This window comes from Phocoena sinus, chromosome 20, assembly GCF_008692025.1.
Source record: "Phocoena sinus isolate mPhoSin1 chromosome 20, mPhoSin1.pri, whole genome shotgun sequence".
Lineage (NCBI taxonomy): Eukaryota > Metazoa > Chordata > Mammalia > Artiodactyla > Phocoenidae > Phocoena > Phocoena sinus.
This window is the reverse complement of record NC_045782.1, coordinates 27,342,490-27,370,042: the sequence shown is the minus strand read 5'-3', so window position 1 is coordinate 27,370,042 and position 27,553 is coordinate 27,342,490. Positions and strand designations below refer to the sequence as shown.

The 27,553-nt window shown below is 52.3% G+C and overlaps 1 protein-coding gene across 3 annotated transcripts in view; it reads right to left on the bottom strand.

Annotated features, from left to right (window-relative positions):
* Positions 1-7,921: 7,921 nt before the first annotated feature.
* AKAP1 (A-kinase anchoring protein 1) overlaps positions 7,922-27,553 on the bottom strand; it is a 36,741-nt gene continuing 17,109 nt past the window's right edge. For all 3 annotated transcript variants that reach the window (XM_032617211.1, XM_032617210.1, XM_032617209.1), the window contains exons 2-11: positions 19,477-21,118; positions 16,845-16,978; positions 15,206-15,332; positions 14,539-14,666; positions 12,469-12,646; positions 11,055-11,205; positions 10,587-10,654; positions 9,625-9,698; positions 9,327-9,389; positions 7,922-8,921 (exon numbers count right to left, since the gene is read on the bottom strand). In XM_032617211.1, the coding sequence (XP_032473102.1) occupies positions 8,847-8,921; positions 9,327-9,389; positions 9,625-9,698; positions 10,587-10,654; positions 11,055-11,205; positions 12,469-12,646; positions 14,539-14,666; positions 15,206-15,332; positions 16,845-16,978; positions 19,477-21,094 (2,616 nt within the window). In that variant the 5' untranslated portion in view covers positions 21,095-21,118 and the 3' untranslated portion in view covers positions 7,922-8,846. The remainder of the gene's footprint in view (positions 8,922-9,326; positions 9,390-9,624; positions 9,699-10,586; positions 10,655-11,054; positions 11,206-12,468; positions 12,647-14,538; positions 14,667-15,205; positions 15,333-16,844; positions 16,979-19,476; positions 21,119-27,553) is intronic.

Genomic DNA, 27,553 nt, shown 5'->3' with positions numbered 1-27,553 from the left:
GTCCATTAACACACTGGTTGCTTTGGTGAAATTTCAGAACGGGTAGAAAAAATAGCCATAGTGGGGACATAGGCTGGCCAGCCTCTGTGTTTCTGCTCCTGCTCCAGGACCTTTCATCTAAAGTGGGGGTTCCCTAGTGACCTCCCCCTTTTCCCCTCCATCCAGCTGACACCATTTGACATGCCTAACCTAAAAAGAAAAATAAAAAATCGCCACCCAGTCTCTTGTTCCTTAACTGCTCCCCTATTTGGACAAGCCCTGTCCAGATATGGACAACGTGGATGTCCCTGCACCAGCGACCTTCACTGTCCCCCTCCCCAGCCTTCCCCCCTGCCCCCGCTCACCCCTCTCCAGCAAGACCTCTACCCACTTCCACTCACATTTACCCAAGCTACCCCAAGGTAGATTCTAGGACAGTGATTCTCAAACTTAAGCGTGCAGAACCACATAGATGGCACGTTAAAACAGTTTCTGATTCAGTAGATCTGGGGTAGAGCCTGAGAATTTGCATTTCTAATAAATTCTGAGATGGAGACCTTACTTGAAGAACCACTGTTCGAGGACAAATCGGTTGGTGGTCAATACTTCCAGAAACTTGTGCTATGGCGCCATCTAGTGATCTAAGACCACAGTGGCAGCAATCTGTGCTGGGCGAATTGCAGACCCTGAAAATTACCCAAGAAATTCTTGGCTTGCGGGGGAGTGCGTAAACCTTTGTTATCTCTACTTTTTTTTTCTTAGGTAAGCTTTTTATCAAAGTTAAATGATTTCTCTTCATCCTCTGAGCAACCACAGGCAGAACTGAGACTGGAGGACAAGTCTTTTGAAGCCAGAAATTCAACTGTACAGACTTTGGTGTTTGTCCCGCAGATTCTTCTAACCTAAGGCATGACAACTCTGACACACTGGCAGACAGCAAAACAGCCACCCAGGTTACACGATATTTAATTGCTAATTTAATTTAACCCAAAACAGTCCTCAACACTTCCTGGCATCCAGGTTAAAAGAGGAAATAAGTGTTCCACCTTTTCACAGTCTGAAGCAAGGGGGCATAACTGTTAAAAAGGAAATCAAATTGCCCCAAGTTCTAGAAGCAGTAGGTCTCAAATTTAAGAGGGCAGGAGTTTAGCTGGGGGATTTGTTGAAAATGCAGATTCCCAGGCCCATTCCTAAGAGTTTCTGGTAGGACCCAGCACTTTGCATTTTTAACAGTCACTCCAGGTAAACTCTGAAGCAGATGGCATGAGCCCCTGATTTGAGAAACACTGTATGAAAAAGTAACCTCCTGTTACTTTTGGAGGTCAGGTTACAAGATGTTACAAGATGCCCACGTGCTTACTGGATGATTCCATTCAGATGAAGTTCCAGAACAGGTGAAACGAATCTTGAGGTGATAAAAGAATGATGATTACCTGGGGGAGTATTGACTAGAAAATTCCATGAGAGAAACTCCGGGAAATGTTCCTCTTTATCTTCACCAGAGCATGGTTACCCAAGGTGAAACTATATGCAAAAATGTATACAATCTACACTCAAGATCTGTGCACTTTACACACAAATATAGAGTATACATTGTACCTCAAAGGTCATAATATATATACACACATGTATATATATTTACCTCAATGCCCAGGCTGCAGCCCAGCTCAGTTAAACCTGCATCTCTGAGAACAGGTCCCAGGCATTGGTAGTTTTAGAAGCAGTTCCAATACTCTGCCAGGGCTGGACACAACCCACCCGCCTGGACCCGTGCTTCTCAAACCCTGATGTGCACACGAATCGCCGGGAGTCTTATTAAGATGAAGATGGGGGTCAGTGGGGGGGGCCTGAGTGTCTCTCCAGGTGCTGCCAGCGCACTGGGCTTGTGGACCACACCTTGCTGCCCCAGTGAGGGCCTTCCTGGTCCACCCAGGGCTCTGGCCTGGTCACCCAACCAGGAACGAGGCCTTCGGCAGGGGGCAGTCTACAAGACACAGAGCTGCCCCTACAGAGAATCCCAAGGAACCTCAAGATTCTGTAATTCTCAACGTCTGAAGACTTCCCGGTTGCAAGAGGCAGGACATATTGAGTTGGGTTTTCGAATTGGGGGGACAAGTGCACACGTGTTTACAGTGGGGGGTAGCTCAGCCAACTTTCTCCGTAAAGGACTAGGTATTTGGGGCTGTGCAAGGCAGCTTCTTCTATCACAGGTTCTCAACTTCGTGGCTGGAGCACAAACGCAGCCGTAGACAACAGGTAAACAATGGCCATCGCCGTGTGAGAGTAAAACTATTTACAAACACAGGCCTGGCTGTGACCGTGTTTACGTCACACTATCACGCATGCGGCTGAACAGGAACACGAGAACCTCGTAACAGTCTCCCCAGAGAGGAAATGTGTGTCTGGGGGACAGGAAAGGAGGCAGCCTTGCATTGTTATCTTCACGTATCTTTGGAATTGTGTACTGTGTACGTTCATCGCCTTTAAAAAAACCGAAAACAGAGACAGAACTCGCCCACAGGACGTATCTGCAGACAGCCTGCTGTGAAGCTGCGTCTGCTCTTCTACCAGCCCCTTGTCCAAGTGCCGTGAGCCAGACCCGCGGGACAAGCCCCATCTCAGCGGGAGGAGGGCCTTGCTTCTCCTCCCCTCCCCCCACTTTCCCTGGCCTCCCCTTCCTTCAGCGGAGCCTGGTGGAGGCCACCTCCTGCCGGGAGCCCCCCACAACAGCACAGGAAGGTTGGCATCACTTGTCCTTGTCCACATGGCTCCTCTGGCTCCGTAAAGTGAAGCAGAGGTACTGCATGCAGGGAAAAGCAGGCAAGTCTGGAAGGCTTGGGTTCAAGTCCAGCTCTGCTGATTCTGAGCCCCGGGTGCCCACCTCAACCAGTGGTTGCCAGGATCCCATAGGAAGTGAGGGAAGGCAGCTCCACAGCAAACCGCCATCTGTGCAGACCTCACGGAGCCCACCTCCCAAACAGAGATGCTTCTTAAAGGGCCAGAGTGCGCCCCATCCTTGCAGCCCTCTAAGCAGGATGCTTGGCATACAGCAGGCACTCAATGGAGAGGAAGAGATCGGTGGAAATAGGTAGAGCTCCTGCCCTTCACCAAGTCAGGGGGGGCCGGGAGAGATGAGAAACCCATCCCTGGTCGAGGTAGGAGGTGGTCGCCTTCCCCAGCTTCTCACACGCCGTCTGTCGCCACTAGATGTCAGCTGGGCCTATTGCTAGCAACGAACAGCCAAGATCTCTCCTAAATAATCTGCTTTGTAAAAATACAAAAGAAGTCAGCCTCATTAAGAGGAATCTCCAGGAAGGCCCTTACAGATCAGTCTAAAATCAAACCTGGCAAGTACCTCTGTGCTCATCTAATTCGGTTAAGGGGACACAGAGGGCAAGGAACTTGCTCCAAGGCCACGGCCAGAGCTCTGAGTCCTCAGAAGAAAGTCTGGGACCCAGAATGGTTCTGTTGCTCAGGACAAGCTAGGATAGGCCACATGAGACCCCCAGACCTCGTGACTCACGCCAGACCTGCTTCGTATACCACACCCTGTCTTGGGTTGGCTGCAGCTCTGTCCTACACCATCTTCATGCCGGGACCCAGGCACACGGACTAGTCTCCATTTGGAACTCGGTGGATGCTGGGCCAGAGGGAGAGGCCCAGTGAGTCACACGCTGGCTCTTGAAGCATCTGCCCTGGGACAAAGGCCACCTCGACCCACCTTTTGCTGAGATGCCCGAGTGCCAAGATGTGCAATCCTACTGTGCGCAGGGGGGAGAGCGGGTGGATTTTTTGGCAATAAGATGTCCACTCCAGCAGACATGCTCATCCTGACAAACACTGGTGTGTCAGGACAAAAAGACAGGATTCATACATGCAAGGATTCATACCTGTTCAGAAAACAGAACAACTCACAAGAAACCACAGATTAAAGTGAATCAAAATAAAGAACTTGGGAAGAGGTATATAAGAAAGAGGTGAGCAAACAGAGCTCCCAATAGGGAGTTGGACCAAAAACTTTCTTGATTAACATGATTGAAGTTCAATATCACCATTAAAAGATTCCTGAGATAGAGGCACATGTGAGAAGTTCGTAATCCTGAACTGAATTCTAGATGATTTCAAGAAAACCCAGGAGATACACAGAGAGAGAGAGAGAGAGACAGACAGAGAGAGAGAGAGTGTGTGTGTGTGTTGTGTGTGTGTGTGTGCACGCGTGTAGGTGCACTTGTAGGAAAGGCAAAAACCTGACATTCTGCTGACTTTCTTCCTGTTCAGGGAGGATTTCAGTGGCTAACTGAAATCCACCGATGACATAGAATCAAGATGTTGTGAATGCCAACTTACTACAGGGAAAATTTTTGACCAAACAAATAATGAAGAAAGCAAAAAAAGAGCCAGTTAGAAAACGTAATAGGAAAATGAACTAAATGGCAAATAATATTGCAACAGTGATCACAATCAACAAGTTATATTGACTTTCCAGATTTCGCCAAAAAAAAAAAAAAAAAAAAAAATTCTAGCAATGTGCTGTTTACAAACCACCTATCTCCTGTAAAGCGATAGAGAAAAGATGCTTTTGTTTTGAATATAAGTTCAAAACAAAAAGAACCAAACAGGAAGACATTTTATATTGATGAGAAAATACCACTCACGAGCTTTTTTTTTTTTTTTTTTTTGGCCGCACCACGTGGCTGGCAGGATCTCAGTTCCCTGACTAGGGATTAAACCCGGGTTACAGCAGTGAAAGCCCAGAATCCTAACCACTGGACCACCTGGGAATTCCCACGAGCTTCTTAAAACTAAGCTTCAACCAACTTATAAAAAGAAGCTGTCGAGGAAAAACAGGGAAACATAATACCAATATACAATCCTTTAATGTACTTTTCTTAGAAATGGATAGTATAGGCAAAAAAAAAAAAAAAAAAGGGGGTGGTGGTGGTGGAGGGAGACAGCAAAAAAGAAAAAGATTTAAATAATTTACAAGCTGAATTTGATAGATTACATAACACTTTATACCAAACCAACAATATGCGTTATTTTCAAATGTGGTAGAACGTTTTCCATGATCCCCTCCCCCTCAAAATCATTCTAAAGTTCATCTAGAGAAATAAATGCACAAAAGAATCTAGAACTTTTTTTTTTTTTTTTTTTTTTGGCGGTATACGGGCCTCTCACTGTTGTGGCCTCTCCCGTTGCGGAGCACAGGCTCCGACGCACAGGCTCAGAGGCCATGGCTCAAGGGTCCAGCCGCTCCGCGGCATGTGGGATCCTCCCGGACCGGGGCACGAACCCGTGTCCCCCGCATCGGCAGGCAGACTCTCAACCACTGCGCCACCAGGGAAGCCCTAGAACTTTTTGAGTAAGAACATATCCATGAGGCTGTTAGTACTGGTGTGATGGTGACCAATGGAAGAGTCCAGTCCTGAGCTGTACAGACTGGCAGTCTCCAGCCACCTGTAGCTGTGGAGCACCTGAGCTACTGTGAGTCTGAACCCACAGGCTGGAGTGTAAAATACACACGTGAGATTCCAAACTTAGTATAAAAACACTGTAAAATATCTCAATATTTCTAATGTCCATTACATGTTGAAAAAATGGGTTAAACTATTATTAATTTCATCTGCTTCTTCCTTTTTACTGAGGCTCCTAGAAAAGTTAAACTATGTCTACCGGACGGCACTGGTCCTGAAACGGGCCTGGGTTTTCAATTTTCTGTCCACATCCTTTATGTGGACTTGTTCACGGACTCTTAGTCTTACTCTCTGATCATCATAGAGTTAAAAATGTTCACTCTCTGGCCTAGATGCTGCCAAGTTTCTCCTGGATTTGTTTACATAAAAATAGGCAAGATGATGGATCTCTCCTGCCAGTGTTTTTCCAATTCTCAGTCCCACAGCTTTCCCGTGGGCTGGTCAATTAGCCACTGCGGTGTGTGTTCGGGGAAACAGCACGAGGCATGATCGCCCTCATGTTGTTGCAGAGCAGTTGTGGTTGAGAACCTGGCTTTGAGTCTCAGCTCCACTCCATCCGCAAACTGGTCTAGTCTCAATCTTCTACCTGTGGCATCAGGCCCTGCCTCGCTGGTTGTCATGAGGACTAATAAGTATTACCTGTAAAAAAGCACGGCGTCTGACAGGAAGTTCTCCAGCTAAACCTTGTTCGATCTTCAGCTTGCAGTGGTTAGGTGCCACCTCTAAGCTGTACAAGGTGCAGCAGTAACCCCAGAACCCAGCCTCCACGCTGACACCCCACGAGGTCTGGTCACTCCTCCCGTACCCAGCAGGGCTCCAAGGACCAGAGAGGGGCTACAGTGCACACAAAACACCTGCAACGAGAACAGGCTGGATGCTCTAGCTCCTGTGCTCAGCCATCCACCTCTCCCTTACACCCTTCTCCAGCCCCGGCTTCTCCCAAGAGGTCAAGTTCACACTTCAGCTGGCCCCTGGATGGCCCACAGGTAATTCAAAGAACATTATCAAAAATGTACTCGCCCGGAAGGTCGCCGTCTGGCCGGGTGGAAGAAGCGCCTCTGTAAAACCGGAAACCCGCTCCTCTGTAAAAGCAACAAGATTACCGGCAAAATGGTCAAACTCAACTTTTTCGGAACTCTGGAAATTAATCAAAGGCCCACAGCAATCTAAGAAGTGTTCATCCGAAGAGTACATGCCTTTCAGCAACTTCCAACTCACTTTTCCTCCAATATTCCAACCCTGAAGGTTAAAACCCGAGACACCAAGCACAGCCCACCTCCGCGTCCCCATGGCCTCCCCTCCCCCGTCCTGGGGCCTTATCCAAGGACCCTGGCCCCGTCATTTGTCAGACCAAGAGCCACCCCAGAGGAAGCCTGTCTCGGCTGCACCACCCTGGCTTTGGTCTCTGCTCCTTCACCTCGCCCATCCTCCCTCCTGCACCAGAATCACGTGGTTCCCACCTTCAAAACCCCTCCACGGCTCGCAAAGATAGAGACCGAACCCACACACCCAGCTTTGTGAACCCTCCTCAAACTAGCTTGAAGGCTCCCGTACGCCCTTTCCTGCTCCAGTGATGCAAACTGTAGGGAAAAAACTTAGACCTGAGTATAATCCACCTTGGCCGAAGTCACACCCAACTGCCGCTGGGACTTAGGGCTGTCGGCAGGTAAGACCACATGAGAGCTGGCAGTGGGCCAAGCTCTGTGCAAGGAGAGACATTGGGCTGGCCAAAAAGTTCATTCGGGTCTTCCCGTAACACCTTACAGAAAAAGACCCAAACGAACTTTTTGGCCAACCCAACACTTCCGTTTCATTTCATTGCCTTACGAGGTTGGTACCATTATCTGATCCCACAGATGAGGGAAACTGAGGCTCTTATTTTCACCGCTTGGTCCCCACAGCTTGGGAGAGTGGCTGCAGCTCTGCAGGAGGACCCCGGGGCTATCTCAGCTCTCCAGAGACCCCTGGAGGGGTGGGCAAGCCCAGAGGCACAGAGGCCTGGACCTACCTTTAAGAGGAGGGGCCCCTGGATCAAGACTTAGCTCTGCTCTCACCATGTAAATGTATTTTTTTTATATCATTCTTAGCACTACAGTACCTTAAATAACTTCACAGATCTATTAGGAATGCACAAAGAATTTGGGAAACCAGTGCTTTAAACTCAAGCCTGGCTATTTGAGACCATCACTGGGGAAGCCAGAGGAAGCTTGGCTGCCACCGTGTGGGGCCAAGGCAGGGAAAATACCAGACGGAGACTTCTGGCTAAACTGTCTTCAAAGGAGCCATGGGTCTCCTAGTTTAGCTGGGACCCTACAGCCCATCACACTTACAACCATCCTTCACTCCCCTGTTTCACCATGGAAAAAAAGGGACTCGAAGTTACAAGGTACACAATTCGAGATTTATATAAGCTTAATTAAACTGCTGAACGCAGTTCAAAAAGGAATCAAACACACACCACTGCAAGGTAATTCAATGAACTGCTTTTTTTTCTTTTTTTTTTTTAAACAAATTTGTACAGAAAGAAAACAAAAACAAAAATCCCCGGATCACACCTATACCATACAGTCACCCTGTCAGGTATGCAGGATGCGATGGGAGCTGGGACGGGCAGCGGTAGCCGGCACAAGTAACTTCTGCTCACAGACAACATGGGACGTGGAAAAATCATGGGTTCCCTTTGTTCTCCAGTGTATCTTGTACAAAATAATTACATTTTTTAAACATATTTACAGAGTTTGCACAAATAGAAAATGGTTACAAATTACAACAGGCTTGGCAAGACAACAGTTCCCCCCTCTCCCACTGACCGAGGCTGGAGGTATGATTGCTCTGTATTTACAGATGCATTAAAAAGTCTGCCTTCTTAGAGACCTAGACGGAATTTATAAAAAACGGTTAAATATCATAAATTCATTTGCAAGCTGTACAAGTGATCGATGCCCATCAGTCAGTTCGTGTCTTGCTCCCTGAAGATAGACTCTGAAGGTAAAAGAGACCCTTCCCCACAAGCAAGCAACACCTCCCCTGGCCTGTCTGCTACAGGGGTTTGGGTTTGGGTAGTGGAGGAAATAGGAATAATGGAGGAACGGAATGGAGCGGGGGCAGGACAACCTAGTTGAGACAGTTTTGCTTCCACTTTTGTTTTAAATAAACAGCTTGCAACCAGGTTAAGCCGACTGGCTTGTTACGCGCCAGCCTATGGCTTTGAAAAGAACCCACAGTTCTTTCCTTGTCTCAGAGATGAAACATCTCAACGTGACTACAGTACAGAAAGAAAGGACTTTCGGGGGAGGACAAATGTTTGTAATTCTGATGTAAAGTCTTTGCCTTGAGTACCAAGCCCAACTTCAACAGTGCAAAAAAGACTCCAGAAGCGGCGTGGGGAGGGGGTCAGAGGCTCGAGTAATAGCTGTCCACCCACTGAGCAAGTCCTCGCTCCACCAGCGACCGGTTTATCAACACCACCTAGGAGAGAAAGGTCTCTGGAGAGCATGGCCACGGCACCAGGGACCACTCCCCAAGCCAGCGTGGGTTCCCCCCTCACAGCGGGCGCCTGAGTCATGGGGTGGAAATTTGATTCATCTTCTGGGCCAACAGGGGATTCACTTACGGGTTCTGTCGGCATGCAAACAGCCTTTCCAACAGGCTGAGGAAATCTAGGCTTTAGTACCAGGAGATGAAGGAGAAAACCCAAATGGACAAGGTCCAGGAGGGCTCACGGACATTCCGTTGTGGGGACTGTCACGTGCACTGCAGGATGTTTAGCAGCATCTCCGGCCTCTACCCACTATGATGACACTAGCATTACTCCCAACTGTGGCCACCAACAGCGTCTCTGGGCGTTCAAAGGGAAAGAAGGACAGAACTCACTTCATCTCCAATCACACTCCAGAGCTGAATCAGAGGAAGGCCGGTTGGACTATACCTCGTCACCTGAAAAAAAAAACAAAAACAAAACCCTCCACACCATGTTTAAAAGCTACCCCATGCACCTCTCCTTAGAGACTGCTGGCCAAGCCGGGGTGTGAGGCACAGGAAAGCAGGCACCGAAAAGTCAGTTCCCAAGAAGCCCAGAGAGTTAGGCGAGGCCGGGAGGGACTGCAGATGCCAGGGAGGAGGCTCCTGAGACAGACCCTGTCCGGCCTGGCCCCGCCCCCCAGCCACACACCTGAGCCAGCAGTGCTGCGTTGCCTGTCATCTCGCTCATAGCTGCGTCCGCCTCAGGTGAGAAGTGGTCATCATCTTTGGAAGGAAAAGCAGCATTTAGACTCCCACTGAGGCGAGGCACTCGTCACTCACACAGCTTGCAGGTGTTTTCCAAGCAGAAGACTTCGCACGCTCCCGCGGACTTAAGAACTCCATGGGGCGTAGCCACACCTACGCCAGGTTCAGAGCCCCAAGCCTCCCCGGGGCTCCAAGTGGGTACACTCGGGGTGCCTGCTGCATGCCAACCGCTGGGGGACGGAGGGCCAAAGGGACAGAAACTCTGCCTTCAGCGGAAATACCACCACCACCGCCACTTATTTGGGGGCCATGTGGACTGAGCACGTTGTATGTGTTCTCACACCGAATCAAGAACACGCTTTACAGGCGAGAGCACGGAGACACAGGCCAGTGGCCAAAGGTCAACCAGCTCCCAGAGCGATGTAGGTGGAGTTCAGATCGAGGCAGCTGGCCACACAGCCCAATTCAGGCAGTGACTCTAAGTGGGCAGGGCACGCAGACCACATTCTTTGTCAGGTTATACAGGTCACGTCCTCGTACAAGGACATACCCAAGGCGAGAGGCAGTGAGGACGGGAGGGGCAGGATTAAGGTCTGGGAACGTCTTATGAGCCCCGTTCTGGTAGGTGCCTCTGTTGGAAGCCGGAAGCCTCTCAAAGCTGGAGGCCTGGGCAGAGTCTAGAACAGTGGACCTGAAAGGGTGGTCCATGGACCAGCAGTACTGGCATCGCTGCAGAACTCGTTAGGAATGTGAGTTCTCAGGCTTCCGCCCAGACCTATTCCATCGGAAGAGTGGCAGCAATCTGTGTTTGCTTAAGCCCTGTAGGTGAGAACGAGGGTCTCAAAGAGAAAGACCTACTTTCAACACCTGCCTGCGCCCCCCCAAGCCAGAGGCCCCACCTGTTACCTGACAGGGGCATCACGCTGTCCAGAAGGACCTCTGCTCCCTGGAACGGCAGGGTCACAAAGTCAGACCTAGAAAGGCAAGAAAGGCACAAGCTGAACACGGACTTCACGGCTCACTCACTCTGGGCTGACGTTCGCCTTCTGCTTAGGGCCGTGACCCCCACAACCCAGGGTGAAGCCACACAGAGGTACACACGACAGGAAGCAGGCCACAGCGCCCAGCTCGCCCTGCCACAGGCCTGGCCTCAGAGGCGCTGCCTGCATCCCGCTCCCAAAGACAAGCCGCCTCACTTTTGCCTAATGACGCTTGGGGGAATTCTTCTACCAGACGGGCCTTTCTAGCTCCGTCTGGCTGAGGCGAGCATGGAGTCTGTTTATATCATACTCTGCTAAAACAGAGTAGGCAGCAGCAGGGAAGAATCAACCCACGTCCCAGGCTCCAGCTCTGCAGAAACCACACCCGACTCACCGGATCTGCCGGAGCACGTCTACTTTCACTCTCTTGTATCCACCGTAGTCAACGTAGCGAATCTCAACTTCATTGGTCTCCTCGTAGGAGGCCACCACTTGGGCTCGCCACCAGGCACCGTCCACACCAGGGGCAGCGCAGATGACCGTTACTGCAGGGCAGGACGAGAGCATGTGCAAAGGCCTGGCGCAGGGCAGGGCGACAGCAAGCAACCCCCAAGGGAAGGACTTGGCCCGCCTCACATCTGCGCCGCCCAAAAAGCTACCCAGACCAAAAAGTGTTCATCCACGTCTGTTTACTCTGAGACTTACTGAAGCCAGAGGTAGACACAGATTAATTGGAGTAAACCAAGTAAATTCCAAAATTCAGGGAGTGGACCAGCAAATCTGCCTTATACTCTTTAAAGGGAGTGTCCCAGAAAAAAATCGAGAGCCTCCAAGTGCAGATCTCAGTGGCTGGTTGCTAGCACCTGCTCTGGCCCACGACAACTCAGATGGAGGGCTCGTCGGAAGGCTCCCAGGCCTAAACCCCACTTCTTCTGGCCTTTGCTTCAGGAAGGTACTGAGAGCACTAATGCCCGGGGCAGCCAACCAGGCCAGAGAGCAAGTACCCCCAAGTGTCACCAACCGCACCCTGGCGCAGCAGGGGTGGGGGTCTGTGACACAGCTGGCCACACTGTGTCCTAACCCTTAAAGGCAGCCCCTGACGTAGTCACCTCCTGGCCTCCAGTTTGGTCTTTACTTCTGGGCTGAAGCAACATCAGAGAATGTGACAAAAGTGAAATCCTTATTCCTCTAAAAGAAAACCCATAAAAAATGCTACCGAAATTTCAAAGGTTTTCCTCACGCCTTAAAGCCCTCTGGGGGCTCCAGGTTAGGAGCCCCTGATGGGGTGGGTTAGAGACACGTTTCAACATTCGATTCCCTCCCGCTAACGAGGGCAACAAAGGTAACAGCTCCTGCGCAGGGACCACCTGGGCACGTCACTGACTTTCTCACCTGTCCACTAGAGACGACCCAACCCACCACAGGACTTTGTTGCCTTTGGGGATCTTCTATGGGGCCTGCATCTGCATCAGGTCCTGTGCAGCCAACTGCAATTCCCAGATCAAGTGGGCATCGGCCCCACTCAACAGGTAAGTAGCAGAGCTGGGTCCAAACCCAGGTGCCAACACTCTACTCTGACCCCTTTCCTCCGTCAGCCAATGGAAATGCCATATTGGGCTAGCCAGGAAACTCAGCCCAGCACACTCCATGCCGACAGCAAGAACCCAGGGATGCTGCTCCCATGAAGGGTCCAAAACAGCCTCCTCTCGGTCAAGACCAAGGGCAGAACAACAGGAGACCCCCCCAAAGCTTCTCCCCAAGCCTGGCCAGAGCCCAGCTTCCCCTCTGACCCCCGGGACAGCACTTACTTTCCACCGGGGTGGGCAAGGTGGGGATTCCAGGCTGAGAGTAGCAGAGGTACATCTGCTGGTCCAGGCTGCGCAGCGCATGGAAGGTAGGGTGTGTGTGCTGCTGCACAAACAGGTGCCCGGCACTGACCTGGTTGACCACGATCACCTCCACAGTGATGCCATCCGGGAGCATGAGCTGCAGAGGAGAGGGGTGGTGAGCACGGCAGCAACTCTTCTCATGTCTGGGATGAGCACTGAGGCCCCAGGGGAAGTCTCTGAACTGGCACATCTTTGAAAAAGGCATGACTACCCAAAGCAACATGGCACCCAGAGGCTGACAGAGGTTCAAGGAAAACTATTTTAGCTGTGCAGTGTTTGGCTCCACTGTGGCCCTTGCCCTGCAATACCACAAGTAACCACTAGAGGCGGCCTCAGCTCAGCTGGGCAGAGAGGCTCCCAGGAGCCAGCTGTGGATGCAACGTCCCGCCTCCCAACTGGCCTGGGCACAACTTCCCTCCCTCGCCTCTTCAAGAGTCTGTAAGACCCAGGGAAGGCAAACAGGAATGAGGTGGCCACTGAGAACAAGAATAAGAGGTAGACCAGCCCTCGGACCCCTCAGCCAGCTCACTGGGACCTGCGGCTGACCCCAGGAGCTCTGGTTTGACAGCCATCTCTCTGCTCTGCCTTTCTACCAGCAAGCAGAGGCCTCAGGTCAGGTCCACTGTCAAGGTCTGCACAGTCCGAGTCATTTGTTCTTCTCGACTCTCCACAGACATCCTCCCAACTCATTCCCACTCTGGGATTTGGAATGTAGGTTTGCTCGGTGCGAGGTCCCATGTTAAAGACCCTAGAAGAGGCCAAGACTGGTCTCTCAAAAAAAAAAAAAAAAAAAAAAAAAACTGTCCTTAAGGCACTAGCTTCCCCAATACTAAGGCAACATCCAGGTGCGCTGGACACAGCAGGGCATCTACTCCACCTCCCAGCCAGGTGGCCACAAAAAGAGCCTCTGGCTGGGAGTTCTGTGCCTCCCCGCCGCTCCCGCCCCCGTCCTCTCAGTGCTGCCGGCTGAGAGGCACCTCTCCAGTCCCACCCAGCCACAGAGCACAAGGGGAGGAAGCCTTACCAACCACTCACTTACTTAAAAAAAGAGTGGGTCTGTGGTCGAACCTGGTGGGAAAAACTCTATGATTCAGAAGTGGAGCACGGAGTGGGGTTCAGCCCACTCCCAAATACCCATGGGAAAGGAAAGGGACATTCACCTCTCCCCGCAAAGCACAAGGGTCTTTGGAGGGAGGAAGATACCCTCCCCTAAACAAAATCCAGGGAGGCCATTTGCTCGGAGCTGCACATTCACTCCACCTGTGAAATGCAGTGTTCTCGGCCTTCAGAACCCTACGGCTCTACTCCCGGTGAGACGGGGCTCGGCAGGGCTGGGGGCACACAGCAGGGAAGGATGACAGGCCCCAGAGAGCCTGCAGCCCCAGCACGCAGGCCCCCGATGAACCCGCTACCCCTCTGCCAGGGCTTCCGGGGTGGGGGCGGAGGCAGGGATTCTTCTCCTTTATGACCCAGGAACCTCCCGTGAGGCAGGAAGGCGAAGGGGAGCCTTCACCAGGGCCACTGCTAGACCTGGCTCAACTAGGAGGAAGGAACGACGACACAGTAAGAGCCCGTTCGAGCCCAAAACGATGGGTCCCAACCAGGTCTCAGAGGTGATCCAGGACACAGCACCAGCTTTAAGGAGTCCCGAGCCAGCCTGCACACACCCAGTCTGGACAGACTATAATCCTCTCTAGGCAAATGCCCTGAAAACACGAAGGGTGCCCAGGGTGCCCAGAGCCAGGGGAGAGTGGTCCTTCCGAGCAGCAGGGACTGAGAGGCCTGTGGCTTCCTACCAGCACTCCGGCCCTCAACCCGATCCAGAGAACACAGGCCAGAAGCAGAACTGACCGGTGGAGGGCAGAGGTGAGAGGGCACAGGCATCAGTGTGCTCCCGGCCTTCCTGGCCCACGGTCTTGGGAGTCTCCTCTTTGGGGTAGGCTGGGGGAAAGGGGCAGAGGCAGCCCCGGTCCCCAGAGGCATGCTCACCCAGGAAGTCATCGGAAGAGAAGGCAGTGCCAGCGAAGGCAGTGGGGGAGCGTAGATGTTGGTGAGGTTCAGTTCCTTGAACTTCTTCCCAATCAAGCTCAGTGCCTTGTCCACGTGATGCTGAGAGCCTGAGTGGGGTGTGGGAAGCAGGACACAGCCACGGGGGTAAGACAGACAGCAGAAGGGCACTCAGGCACACCCCCCACTGCACGGGACTTTTCCTAGAGTACGGGTACATCTGTAATGTGCCAAAATGCCAGGCCTCGCCTCCGGATGAAAGGCATCTCAAGAAGCTTGCTGCCTGTTGACCTTTCAAACGAGACCTCTACTGTTGTGACTACACTCACGGTAACAGGAACCTAGCAGACAGGGAGGCCCAGCCTTCATCGACCATCAACCCAGGACCCCTGGCCTGCCCCTGAGTGCCCACACCTTTCCTGACCAGAAGACCAGGCTTGGCGGGGGGGGGGGGAACCCGAGTTTCTTTCAAGCACCAGAAGTGGAAATGAGGGTAAAGGGAAGCCCCACGCCCTTCACCTAGGGTGAGAAGCAAGGCTTTCCACTCAGAGACTTAAATCCCAAAAGCGGAGCAACCGGGACTCAAATGCTTCAAGTTACTTACACTTCAGGTAAGAAAACCCAACACAGGGCAGCAGCTGCCACTGACCTTCTATGTGGCAGATCTGGACGTTCTGGGTGTACGGAAGGCTTGAGATGTAGATCTTGGCACCAGACGTCTGCTTCAGAAAACTCACATACCGTCCCTGCTTGCCTATCAGCCGGCCAACTAGGTGCTTCCAGAGAGAAAGAAAGATGAGAACTCAACGAGAAATCAACTCCCTGCATCCCCAAGACCTGCCTTTGTTTTATACCAGGTCAGGCTCGAACATAATATCTGTTGACACGTCAGCACTCACTTGCCAGGCACCGTTCTAAGCACTTACATTTACTCAGAGTAAATGTATGAAACAAACAGCATGTGTTTATCACCATTTTACAGTTGAGGGAACAAACCCAGAGAGGTTAAGTAACTGGCCCAAGCTCACACAGCTACTAAGCAGCTGAACTAGGCAGTATGGCTCCAGGCCTGGGCAGTTTCCACTTCATCCCCGACAGCGGGGCCCGTATTCAGAAGCTGCAGAGGCAGTATTTTCTCCTCCCAGATCCACACTATGAGATGTTTCACTAGCACAAAGTTTGATTTACAAGTCGTCCGCCCCTCCACGTCTGCTCAGGTCCGAAGAAGAGGCTCGATTTGAAAATAAAGGTCCATGAAAGAGCCCTTGGGCTCCACACTTAGCCACAATGTTAAGACGAGCCCTGAAACATTCCCCAACGACCCCACCCCGAGGAGCCGCTAGGGACACGGTCACTCCTCACCCAGAGCTGCCTGGGCGTGCCCTTTGCAACCACTGAAGGAGAAGAGGGCAGGACTGCCATCAGGGTGACCAGGGGAAGAAAGAACTCAGGGAGCCAGAACCGCAGGGCAGAGCAGCCCCCTAGACCCCGAGTTCAAACCAATCCAAGTCTCCACCTCGGTGGGAAGCTAAGAGCCTCAGGAGAATGCAGTCGGCCAATTATTTCTGAGCCCCAGAGACAGACATCAAGACCAAGCTAGTAAGATGTAAGTTAGAAAAGAAGCTAGAACCACTTAAGCACCCTGGAACTGGGGGACTGGTGAAGTAAACTGACACTTACACAATGCATAATGCAGTTAAAATTACATTTTCAAAGAATAACTCAGAAAGCTAAAGTGTTAAATATTTAAAAGCATTAATTAGAGCAACATAATCTTAGTTTTGTTTAAAAACCACAGGGTGCAAGATGAGAAGGAAATAAAAGTCTTCCCAGTCACTCTCGGGGGTGGAATTAGAGCCTGATTTTTATTTTCTTCCTACACTGCTATACTTCTCAAGCCCTGTAAGATACAGGTTTATGCTGTGCTCAGTCATAAAACACACTTTGCGTTGGAGAGCATGAGAAGAGCCGTTGAGGGGACTCCCGGCCGGCCCCTGCCCTCAGTCCGGTCTTGCTGCCATCCCCAAACAGATCTGAGTCCCAGGCCCACGAGAAAAGCCCCAGAGGAGGGGAGCAGGCCTGCGAGTGTGAAGAGGACGCTCCTGAAAGGCAGCCGGAGGGGTTCCACTCCGCAGGAAGTTCTCTGGACCCCGGCAAAGTGGAGCGCTCCCATCCCTTCAGCCTCTGGCTCCCTGGGGGCTTCTTCCGGTTTACGGCCCCTCCCTCAGACCCCTGCCCCCGGCCCGATGACGCTGCGCCTGGGGGCACCGAGAGCTCACAGCCCTTACCTTAGGCACCTCGATCTCCCAGACGGTGAGGTCGACCTTCTTGGGATGGGAGCCCGCCTGGGCATTTTGGAAACCGTCAGGCTTCCTGAGGCCACAGCAGCTGTCCACCGAATCCATGCTGTTCCCGTCCGAACCTGCAGGGGAGGAAGCAACAAGCACAGACACACAGACACCAGCCAGAGCAGTTAATAACATCCAACTTCCAAACTCGCATTCCCGGGAGGCCCCCGCCCCTTGCCCCCTCCCTCAAACTTGGCAGGTGACTGTCAACTCAGAGTCTAGAAGGCTCAGAACAGTCCCCAATGAAAGGAGGCCTGGGGGTGTAGAGACACCTAATTTTAGCCTGTCACTTACAGTCCCACTTGCTTAATTGGCAGCCGCGCCCAGCACAGCTGCTGGAGCAGAGACAAGTGGTGAACTACGAAGAGAGTGACGCTGGCCCAGGAAGGGGGGCCCATGGCGGGGAGGGGGGCCAGCAGGTCCCACGGTCTCAGCAGCTGGAAGAAGGTTCAGGTGCCCGTGGAGACCAACCCGTCACAGCTGGTCCGCACCCTGCCAACTATGCAGCCCCTCAGACGAAGAGCCCCCTGGTCCCCAAGGCCCCAGGCCTGGGCACACAGGCGGTGGCCTTCGGCCGAGCAGAGCTAGAGAGAGTCCTCCATCGCCCTTATCCTGGACAGGGCCCTGCCAGAGAAGGTGACAGAAGGAGGCCCCCCTCCCCTCTGCTTAGGCCTGACTCGTGCCGCCCCTCTGAGTGCTCTTCTGGGCCTACTCAAAACCGGAGCGGAAGTTCGGTCCCGGTCCCGAGAGGAGAGAGCGGGGAGCGGGACTGGCTCCGACAGGGGCTGCTCCACTCCCGCGTGGGGTGTGCCAAGGGGCCCATCTCAGAAAACGGGGGCCAGACCAGCTTCAGAGAAGTGGCTCTGGCTTCAATAGGGAAGGCCCAACTGCCAGAAGAAGGTGATTCCTCAGAGTCTGCTAACTAGGTTGTCTTCCACACGGCTTCTCCAAACCCTGGACGGACACGGTCCTCTGCTGAGCAATCCACACGCTGCCTGGGTGCCGAGGAGGCAGGCGTTGCTGCCAGCTGAGGACGAGTCACCGTGAAGTGACCCCTTCAACCCCGGGGGCTCAGACGGGCTTCGCGCAGGGAACACCACCCCTTCGGAGAGAAGCCTGCTTAGCCGACCTGCTAGGACCAGAGGTGGCTGACGGGGGGCTCGGCTCGTACACGGCCCCCAGCCGCTGCCCGACGGAACAGGACGGGCCTGTCACCCCAGTGACACCTAGAGGCGGCTCCAACCACACCAGGAACTCCGGCAAGGCCGGCTCCACTCAGCTGGGTGGTCCCTGGGCCACTCTAAGCTTTGACTTCCTCGCGCCCAAGGCGGGGCTACTGCGGAGAATCCTGGAAGGCTGGAGCCTGGAGCCGGGCACAGCTAGTGCTCAGCGGGTGGCTCCACCATGCTCCCACCTGCCATGCCCACGTCTCCCCGCTCACCACTCTCTCCCCTGCAGCCTGGACACATCTGAGTAGCTACTACAATCAAACTGGAGTCAGCATGGTGAGGCTGAGGGGCAAGAGGCAAAGGGAAGCTCCTTTATTCCTAAAAGATTTGCACCCATTTTAAGATGCTTCCTGAAGTTGGGTGCATCTTTCGGTCTCTGGCTTCCTACCCTCATAAGCAGCAGCATTTCTTTCTTCTTGTGGAGGTACACACAAAACAGTAGCATCTTAACAACAGCATCTTACAGGTGACAACCTGTAGCGTGTGGTACACACCAGAGGCTGCTGAAAGCAGTAATACTCCCAAGAGTCCCGACCTTCCTGGAGCCGCAACGGTAGGGAGTGGCTCCAGGACAAGCAAGCTGGATACCCACAGAGGGAATCCATGGCCTCTTTCCGTGAGATCAATGAAAATACCCCAGGGAAGCTGCAAAACCGGGGACAGGAGCTGCTGACCTGTCTACGCTGGGGTCAGCACTCGAGAAACCCAGTGGACACTTCGTTACCAAAGTGCCCCTTTCCCGGGGGTGGAACTGCAGCTGCACAGAAAGGAAATGGCTGAGGTTCTCTGCGAAGGAATAGGTGACAGCAACACGCAGGGCGGCGTGAGCCTCCCGCAAGGATTCAAGGCTGTGGCCATTCTCTGGGCACTTACCCCGAAAGAGCTTCTGGAGAAGGAAAGCAGGCGAAGACATGGGAACAAGAACATGATAAGGAAATAAACCATAAAACAAGCTTTACCCATCCTTGGCGCTCAAGGGGATTAAAGCTGAGGAGGCCTCTCCTTTTTAGAAAAAAAGCTATTACGAGCTTAGTGTTTAAGAGAGAGACACACTCAGGTTAATGGGTGAACCCAACTTTGAGCTGGTTCCTTCGGAAGGACTGGGAAGGGTCCCTGGCTGACGAACCAAGTTACAGTTCCCGTGGCTTGGGGGTTCAGGGCAGCTTAACTTCTCAAGTTACCCACCAGCTCTAGGCTGTACCCCGACTTTCTGCAGGCCGGCTGAGACACAGCATTGAAGAGCGTCATTACTTGCACAAGGAGCGGAGGCAGGCCGGCTGCCTTTCCCGACCAAATAAAGGGAGACCCCCTGGTCCTCTGAGGGACACCCCAGGCCCTCCTACCTCCCGAATGATCTGCTTCCGCACCCACGGTCCATCCATCCTCAGCCCCCAGGTCCGACAGCTCCCCTTTCAGCACCCCGTTGCTGAAGGGCACAGTACTTTCTGGCAGCAGCGGGGTGGTAGCCTTGTCCCTGGGGCTGGAGGTGGTCTCTGTACAAGAGTCCTCGAGCCCCGAAGTGCTGACAGAATCTGAGCACTGCCCAGAGGAGGCCACGGAGGGGACACCCTGGCCGTTGCTGGACACGCAGGTGACACAGGCGGCATCTTCCGCCAGGATGCTCGCCTCGTCCAGTGACTCTCCAAGGGAGGCAGCCGGTGGAGGGCAGGGGGCCAGGGAGACGTGGTGCGCGGAGTTCTTTGGCTTCCTGTCCTTCGTGGGGCTGGACAGAGGGCTGGTCAGGCAGCTCACGTACGTCTTTGGTGGGGGCAGATCCTCTGCCAGCAGGTCTGCGGAGGGGAAGGTGGCGTCCACCGGGCCCGTGGCTGCCTCCGCTGTGGCCAGAGCAGGCTCCGCGGCATCCTGGCCCAGGGCAGTTCTCTGGTGGGCTCGGGCACAGCTCTCCTCCTTCGGCCCTTGGAGCTGAGCAGCCGAGGCCTGATGCATCCGACCCGCGATCCTGCCCATCGTGGTGGTCAGCACCTCCTCGGTGGCCTCCAAGATCACTTTGGAGATGATCTGGAAGGCAGCCTGCTCGACCTGCTCGTTTCTGTCCAAGGTCTCTTCCTTGCCCAGCTCCCGGCTGAAGTCTCCGTCCCAGCCCCTGCTCCCCCTGACCCGGGGCGCTGGTGTCTCATCGGGCGTTTCCAGCTCCGAGTGGGCCGACTCCACGAAGCTACTCGGCAACTTCCCCACGGGGTCCTCGTCCACCGCCAGCAGGCTGCTCCCCTTCTCTCCCCCTCCTCCCAAGGGAGCCAGGCTGGGGGCTCTGCTGCTCGGCAACTCGGGGCCCTGCTCCCGGGACACGGGACCTTCTTCCGGCACGTTTTCTCCCGTCACCGCGTCACCTGTGCCTTTGGCGCCACCCATCTCCCTGGTCTTCTCCTCAGGGTCCACCTTCTCTGCGGGGGCTGCAGACTGGCCCTGCCGGCGCCGCCCTGCCGGCCTGCCCATCACGGTCTCTCGATTACACACCTCAGCTGCTTCGTGGGGGAACGGAACGCCTTTTGGGGACGGCAGGGGACACTCTAGAGGAGCGGACTTGGCTCCGTCACCCGTCAGAGCGAGCTCCACCCTTGCACTGTCCTCTTTGCGTGGTCCTGGTCGAAACCTCGTGTCCGCGGTGCTGGGAAGGCTGCCCGAGGACTCTGATCGCCGGTAGGCCGGTTTTCCCCGCAGCGGGGCCGGCGGCTCCACAGGGGGCTTGCTGGCGGTGGGGAGCTCCCTCTCAGGTGGCTGGGCGGCACCGGGGGGCGGGGCCGCTGCTCCAGGACAGGGGTCCTCCACGGGAAGCGCTTCCTCCGTGGCAGGGCCAGCCCTCAGCTTCACAGCGCTGGCCCCCATCTGTTTGTTGTGGCTGCTGAGGTGCTCTTTTTTACGAGAGAAAAACCACCACCAGCCGAGGAGCGCCAGCACTCCAGGCAGTGCCAAGGGGAAAAGTGAGCGGAACTGGATCGCCATCCTGGAGGCCTGAAGTAATTATACCTGCGAGAACAGGAGAGAGAAGGGGATGCTATGAGAGCCAGGTAAGAGGATCCTGATATGACTGCACAGCAAAGACAAACAGGTTACGGCAGAGCCTTTGCTCCCCCACTTTCCCTGACCCTGGAAGGAGCATCCCTCCCTCGCAGCACACCCAAGACTCTGGGTGATCCTTGGAGGTGGGTGGGCAGGAAGACACACCTCCCCCCACTTCTGCTCCCTCATCCATGCACACTCCCTTGAAACAAGTTGAGCCTTCTCTTGAAACCAAATCCCTTCCTGCAACACTTCTTTTTTTTTTTTTTTGCGGTACGCGGGCCTCTCACTGTTGTGGCCTCTCCCGTTGCAGAGCACAGGCTCCAGATGCACAGGCTCAGCGGCCATGGCTCACGGGCCAGCCGCTCCGCGGCACGTGGGATCTTCCCAGACCGGGGCACGAACCCGCGTCCCCTGCATCGGCAGGCGGACTCTCAACCACTGCGCCACCAGGGAAGCCCTTGCATCACTTCTTGATGCCAAATTCTCCCTATGTTCTCCCAAGGGACTAGTTATGTTTAGTGCTTTAGTTCTCTAAACTCCCAGAGCACTTATCTATCCAGGTGGTGTTGGAGCATTTTTAAATACCAATGGAATCCACATGTACATGTCCCTCGCGTGCACCCCCAAAATCCTGAGTCAATGAAATAGTAGTTATGCAGCCGTAAAGTCAGAACAGAGGATGAGTAAGATTTTTAAAAGGATAGGGGAGGACTTCCCTGGTGGCACAGTGGTTAAGAATCTGCCTGCCAATGCAGGGGACAAAGGTTCGATCCCTGGTCCGGGAAGATCCCACATGCCGCGGAGCAACTAAGCCCGTGCGCCACAACTACTGAGCCCACATGCTGCAACTACTGAAGCCGGCACACCTAGAGCCTGTGCTCCGCAACAAGGGAAGCCACTGCAACGAGAAGCCCGCGCACCACAACAAAGAGTAGCCCCCGCTCGCCGCAACTAGAGAAAGCCCACACGCAGCAACGAAGACACAACGCAGCCGCCCCAGAAAAAGGATAGGGGATACTCCAAGGTGAGGGACCAGTAAAACACACAGTGGCGTGGAGATAGGGTCATGTTCGAGAGTCAAGTCGTTTACTGGGCTCGATGAGGGTCCTGCACCCGCTGCAGAGTCTGGACTTTTTCCTATAGACAACAGAGAACCAGCTTTGGTCTGCAAGGCACACACACCTAACTGTGTCTCTAGCTTATTCTGGGAGCAGGACAAAGAGTATTAAGCGAAAGAAAGCTGAAGACCTAGAGTCCGTTAGATCCAGGTAAGCAGAAGTAAGAGCCTAGAGGAAGGCAGGAGACAGCGAACTGTTTTCTTCACCTGTAAGATGGGGACCCACCTTGTAAAGGATGGCTGGTATAAGATCACTTGAGATACGTGTTAATCCTTGTAAAGAAGGGTTAGCTCTCATTAGAGGTATGCGACAAACTTATTCTAGAATACACACTTGTATCCTCTGCCTCCCACACAGCAAATTTTATTCTGTCTGCAAAAACTGTAAGTCTTCTTAAAACCAAAAATCCTCCACTGATAGGGTGAATTCCTCCTCAATTTGGTTTGTGCTTTGTTGCAGAGATGAATGTAAATGCTTTAACGACTCTTATTTACTTGTATCAGTGTTTAATTTACTCATATCAATGTTCTCGGGAAAAAACAGAGCACAGAGTTCCCCAGGTGGTTCTAATGTTCAGCCAAGGCAATAAAAGTTCAACCACTGAACACCACACACACACACAAGTCCTGGAGACTCTGCTTCTCAAAGTGCAGTTTATGGACCAGAAGCACTGAGCATCACGTGAGAAACTGCTATAAATACAGTATCTCGGCTCTACCCCAGACCATTTAACAAGACCAGCAAAGGACTCACAAGCAACATGACAGCTTGTGAAGGAATCTAGGAAAAGTGTTCTGCTCCCAAGTGAGGGGGTCGGGGAGGGGTGGGAGGGGTCATCTCCAGAAACTCCTTCATCTGTAAAGATAAACCTTCTTGCTAATATTTGAAGATGAAGCAATGGGAATTGGAAAATACAAAGCAGAGTTAAACAATGGCCAGGGCTCAGAAGACTATATTAATCCCTTCAGGCACAAAACTTCAATGATGCTACCTTAGAGCTTCAAATTCAAACACGGAACCTCACTAGATGCTTTCCCTTGCACTGCTTAATCCTCAACCACTGGGTTTGGAATATGTATTACCATCCTAAAGGTTAAAATAACTCCAGGTCACACAGCCAAGAGGTTGAACTCAGGTTCTACTCCACATTAAATCTAGAACCCACTTTAATGAGTCTGTGCAGACGAGGCATTGTACAGGCCAAGGAGAGGAGAAGTTTGTACCCCTCTTAAAACTTGATGGCCCTACTTTTTGACCCACCTCCTTGCGTAATGGAAATAAGAACAAAAATAAACAAATGGGACCTAATGAAACTTCAAAGCTTTTGCACAGCAAAGGAAACCATACAAGACCAAAAGACAAGCCTCAGAATGGGAGAAAATATCTGCAAATGAATCGATGGATAAAGCATTAATGTCCAAAATATACAAACAGCTCATGCAGCTCAATATCAAAACAACAAATAACTCAATCAAAAAATGGGCAGAAGACCTAAATAGACGTTTCTCCAAAGAAGACATACAGCTGGCCAAGAGGCACATGAAAAGATGCTCAACATCACTAATTATTAGAGAATGCAAATCAAAACTACAATGAGATATCACCTCACACCGGTCAGAATGGTCATCATCAAAAAACCTACAAACAATAAATGCCAGAGAGGGTGTGGAGAAAAGGAAACCCTCTTGCACTGTTGGTGGGAATGTAAACTGATACAGCCACTATGGAGAACAGTAGAATAGAAAAACAGAATTACCATTTGACCCAGCAATCCCACAACTGGGCATATACCCTGAGAAAACCATAATTCAAAAAGACACATGCACCCCAATGTTCACTGCAGCACTAATTACAGGTCATGGAAGCAACCTAAATGCCCATCGACAGATGAATGGATAAAGAAGATGTGGTACATATATATACAATGGAGTATTACTCAGCCATAAAAAGGAATGAAATTGGGTCATTTGTAGAGACGTGGGTGGACCTAGAGACTGTCATACAGAGTGAAGTAAGTCAGAAAGAGAAAAACAAATATCGTATATTAATGCATATATGTGGAATCTAGAAAAATGGTACAGATGAACCTGTTTGCAAGGCAAAAACTGAGACACAGATGTAGGGAACCAATGTATGGACACCAAGCGGGGAAAGGAGCGGGGTGGCATGAATTCGGAGATTGGGACTGACATACATACACTGTTATGGGTAAAACAGGTAACTAATGAGAGCCTGCTATATATAGCACAGGGAACTTAACTCCTCTTTGCTGTACAGCAGAAACTAACACAACACTCTAAAACAACTATACCCCAATTAAAAAAAAAACAAAACACCTTGATGACCCTACCCTATGACCCAAAAATCCCACACCTGGAATCTTTCCTTAAAAAAAAACCACAGGCAGAGGTATATATAAGAGTGCTCACTGGGGTACCATTTGAAACAAGACTCAAAGCAATGGCTGCTAAATCTATTGTAGACTCCATGGTCATACCAGTTTTGGAAAATGAAGCTGATTCTCCTGTACTGACATGGAAAAACTGCCATGATACGGAAAATAAAAGCTGTAGACCACTGTGGGTATGTGATGTCTATGTCCACATAATCCCATGGAAAAACTGGGAAGGATCCATGCCAAGCCTTTCAGCTGGAGAAGAGGGGAAGGTGTGTACATTGATCTTGTATCCTACAAACCTTCCCAAACTTGTTTTTTTCCTTATCTGCAAATAGAGATAGTCTTCCCTTTTTTCTTTTGGAAAGAGAGATTTTAAAATTTCTTTAACAGAGATTCTCCAACTTGGCTGCCCATCAGCATCACTTGGGAAGCTTTTAAAATCTCACAGTGGTACCCAGATCAATGACATCAGAATCTGAGGGTGAGACCTGGGCATCAGGTCTGTTTTTTTTTTTTTTCAACCCGGGTAATTCCAATGTGCAGTCAAGTTGGGGAAATCACTGTTCTGTAACAACCTGCACACACCTGCAAAAAGGTGGTGGTAGATTACGGAGATTTGCTTTCTGTTCAATGTCCTTCACATAAAAATAAATAAATAAATAAAATGAAATTTGAGAAGGAGAAGAGGTTATGGGGGACGGGCACACTCAGGATAAGGCCCATTATCAGGAAATCAAGTCCCACCCGACAGATCACGTGCAACAGGAAGTGGGGCTGGGGTCTGAACACAGGTTTTCTTCTCGTCAGTAAAGTTATATTCTAACTCCTTATTATTCTAATCCCATTTCAGCAGGGCTTATAGCTGTGATTCCCATAGTATTCTAGCAATTCTCTGCTCTCAGGTAAAAGATTAAATGGAATGGCATGGAGAGGAAGAAAAAGAATCCTATGTCTTAACTACCCATAGGGGGCAGTCTCCTCACTTTACACACCAAGGACTCAAGGCCACAGACTTACATTGGGGTGTGTGTGTGTGTGTGTGTGTGTGTGTGTGTGTGTGTGTGTGTAAGGGGGGAGTTGCTACCAAGACATAAACTGCTTCTCAAAATAGCTGGAAGAAGCCGCCCCCCCTTTGGAACTAAAAGCCGATCACAGGGGTCTGCTCTCCAGCAGGTGTCCCCATCCAACCCCCAGGATCTCAGAAGTTGGCTACACTACAGTAAGGCAGAGGCCCAACACAAACCACCAGTCTAGCTTTGGTTCTGCACTCCAGGAGGTCCACACCGCGACCCAGACCACAGCCCACCACGTCCCTGGCCTCCCCTGCCACCTCATCTGTTCCGTTCCCAGCCCTAGTTCAGGTTGAACACACAGAACCAGCCGCCTGGTGCCATGACACGTGCTCCCTGCCTGCTGCTCTGTAGCCCAGGGACACCGCTGCCACCTGCCCACCTAACCCTGCCAGCCGAGCTCGGTCCCCAAGAGACTGAGGCTCAAGCCCGCGGATCCACCATCTATAGCCCCCCCACCGCCCCCCAACGGGCTACTCAGCTAATGACAGCTCAGGAGACACTTTCTGCATTTCCAAGCCAGACAAATACCCCGTTGTTGTGCTAGAAGGGCCTCAGGGAAGGGGGGTGATGCTGCCACCGTGAAGCAGTGTCAGCCACCCCACAGGACCCTGAATGTCCCACCTGATCCCAGTGGCCACCACTCACCCCAGGGACTAGAGCTGGGGCACCAGGAGCCGCTGCTTCTACATGGGGAGCAGCAGTGGCCCCTCTTGTCTATGCCCACAGGGACAGGGACCACCCGACAGGGAAAGCTCCAGGCGCTTGAGAAAAGAGGTATGAGATCCCCAGAAAGAGGGGGAACACAGGGCTCATTTACTTTTTCCTAGCAACCAGGGGACTGTGAATAGCCTCAGAAGCCAGCTCCACCGAGAACAGAGCCAGGAGCCGCTGGGATCAGCAGACACCCCACCCAAAGGTGGCGGGTTCAGGAGGCTAGTGGGTTTCACCAAGGGCGCGGCGGCCTGGGGGCACCTCACGGGGAGCCCCACTTCTCACCAGTCAAGGAAAGTCCCTCACTTCCTCGGTCCTTCAACTTCGAAGGGCCCCTACCTGAGCCAATTCACTCAGACTTGTGCATCGTTAAGGCGCCGTTTTCCCTGCTTTACCCGGTCTGATAGGCCTGGACAGGTGGTGCAGGACGCACCCACCTTCCCTGAATCCTGACGGGGCTGCCTTCACGCGCACACAGCTGCAGCCCTCACGAGGCCCACTGCTACCTTCCTTCTCTGGGCACAGACTCATGTATGAGCTGCTCTCTTGCCCTGGTTTTGTGTGCATGTGTTTTTTTTGTTTTTTTTTCTTTTTTAAACCTGAACCTCTGAAGAGGTCTGTAGTGGCATTTAACACTGGAGGTCTAACGGCCTTCACACTCACTCACTAATGAAGATGGCCTCCTCCCCCAGGGCCTCCCACCCCAGGCCCAGGAAAAACCTTGCAGAAGAATGCAGAGCCGGCCCTAGCACTGGTGGGGAGGAGACCTGGCTATTTTGAATCTGGCTGCCTGCTTATTTTTAGCAGGTCCATTTGCTGGGAAATAGATGCAGGCTGGCCGGCTGCCCAGTGGTCACACAGAGCTCAACGCAGGCACGTGCCACAGCCCCACAAGGCTGCAGTATTCACCTGGTCAGTCCAGGTTCTAAAAAGATGTCTTCCTTCTCCCAGAGGAGCCGGCAGCTTCTCAGAACAGCTCACCTCTGGAGAAGTAACGGTCTCACTCCCAAGCGTGATAACCAGTGCAGTCACTGCAGTCTAGAGCCTTCTGCTAAATAAGAAGGCAGATCTCTGGGAGATTTACTAAACAAGAAAACAA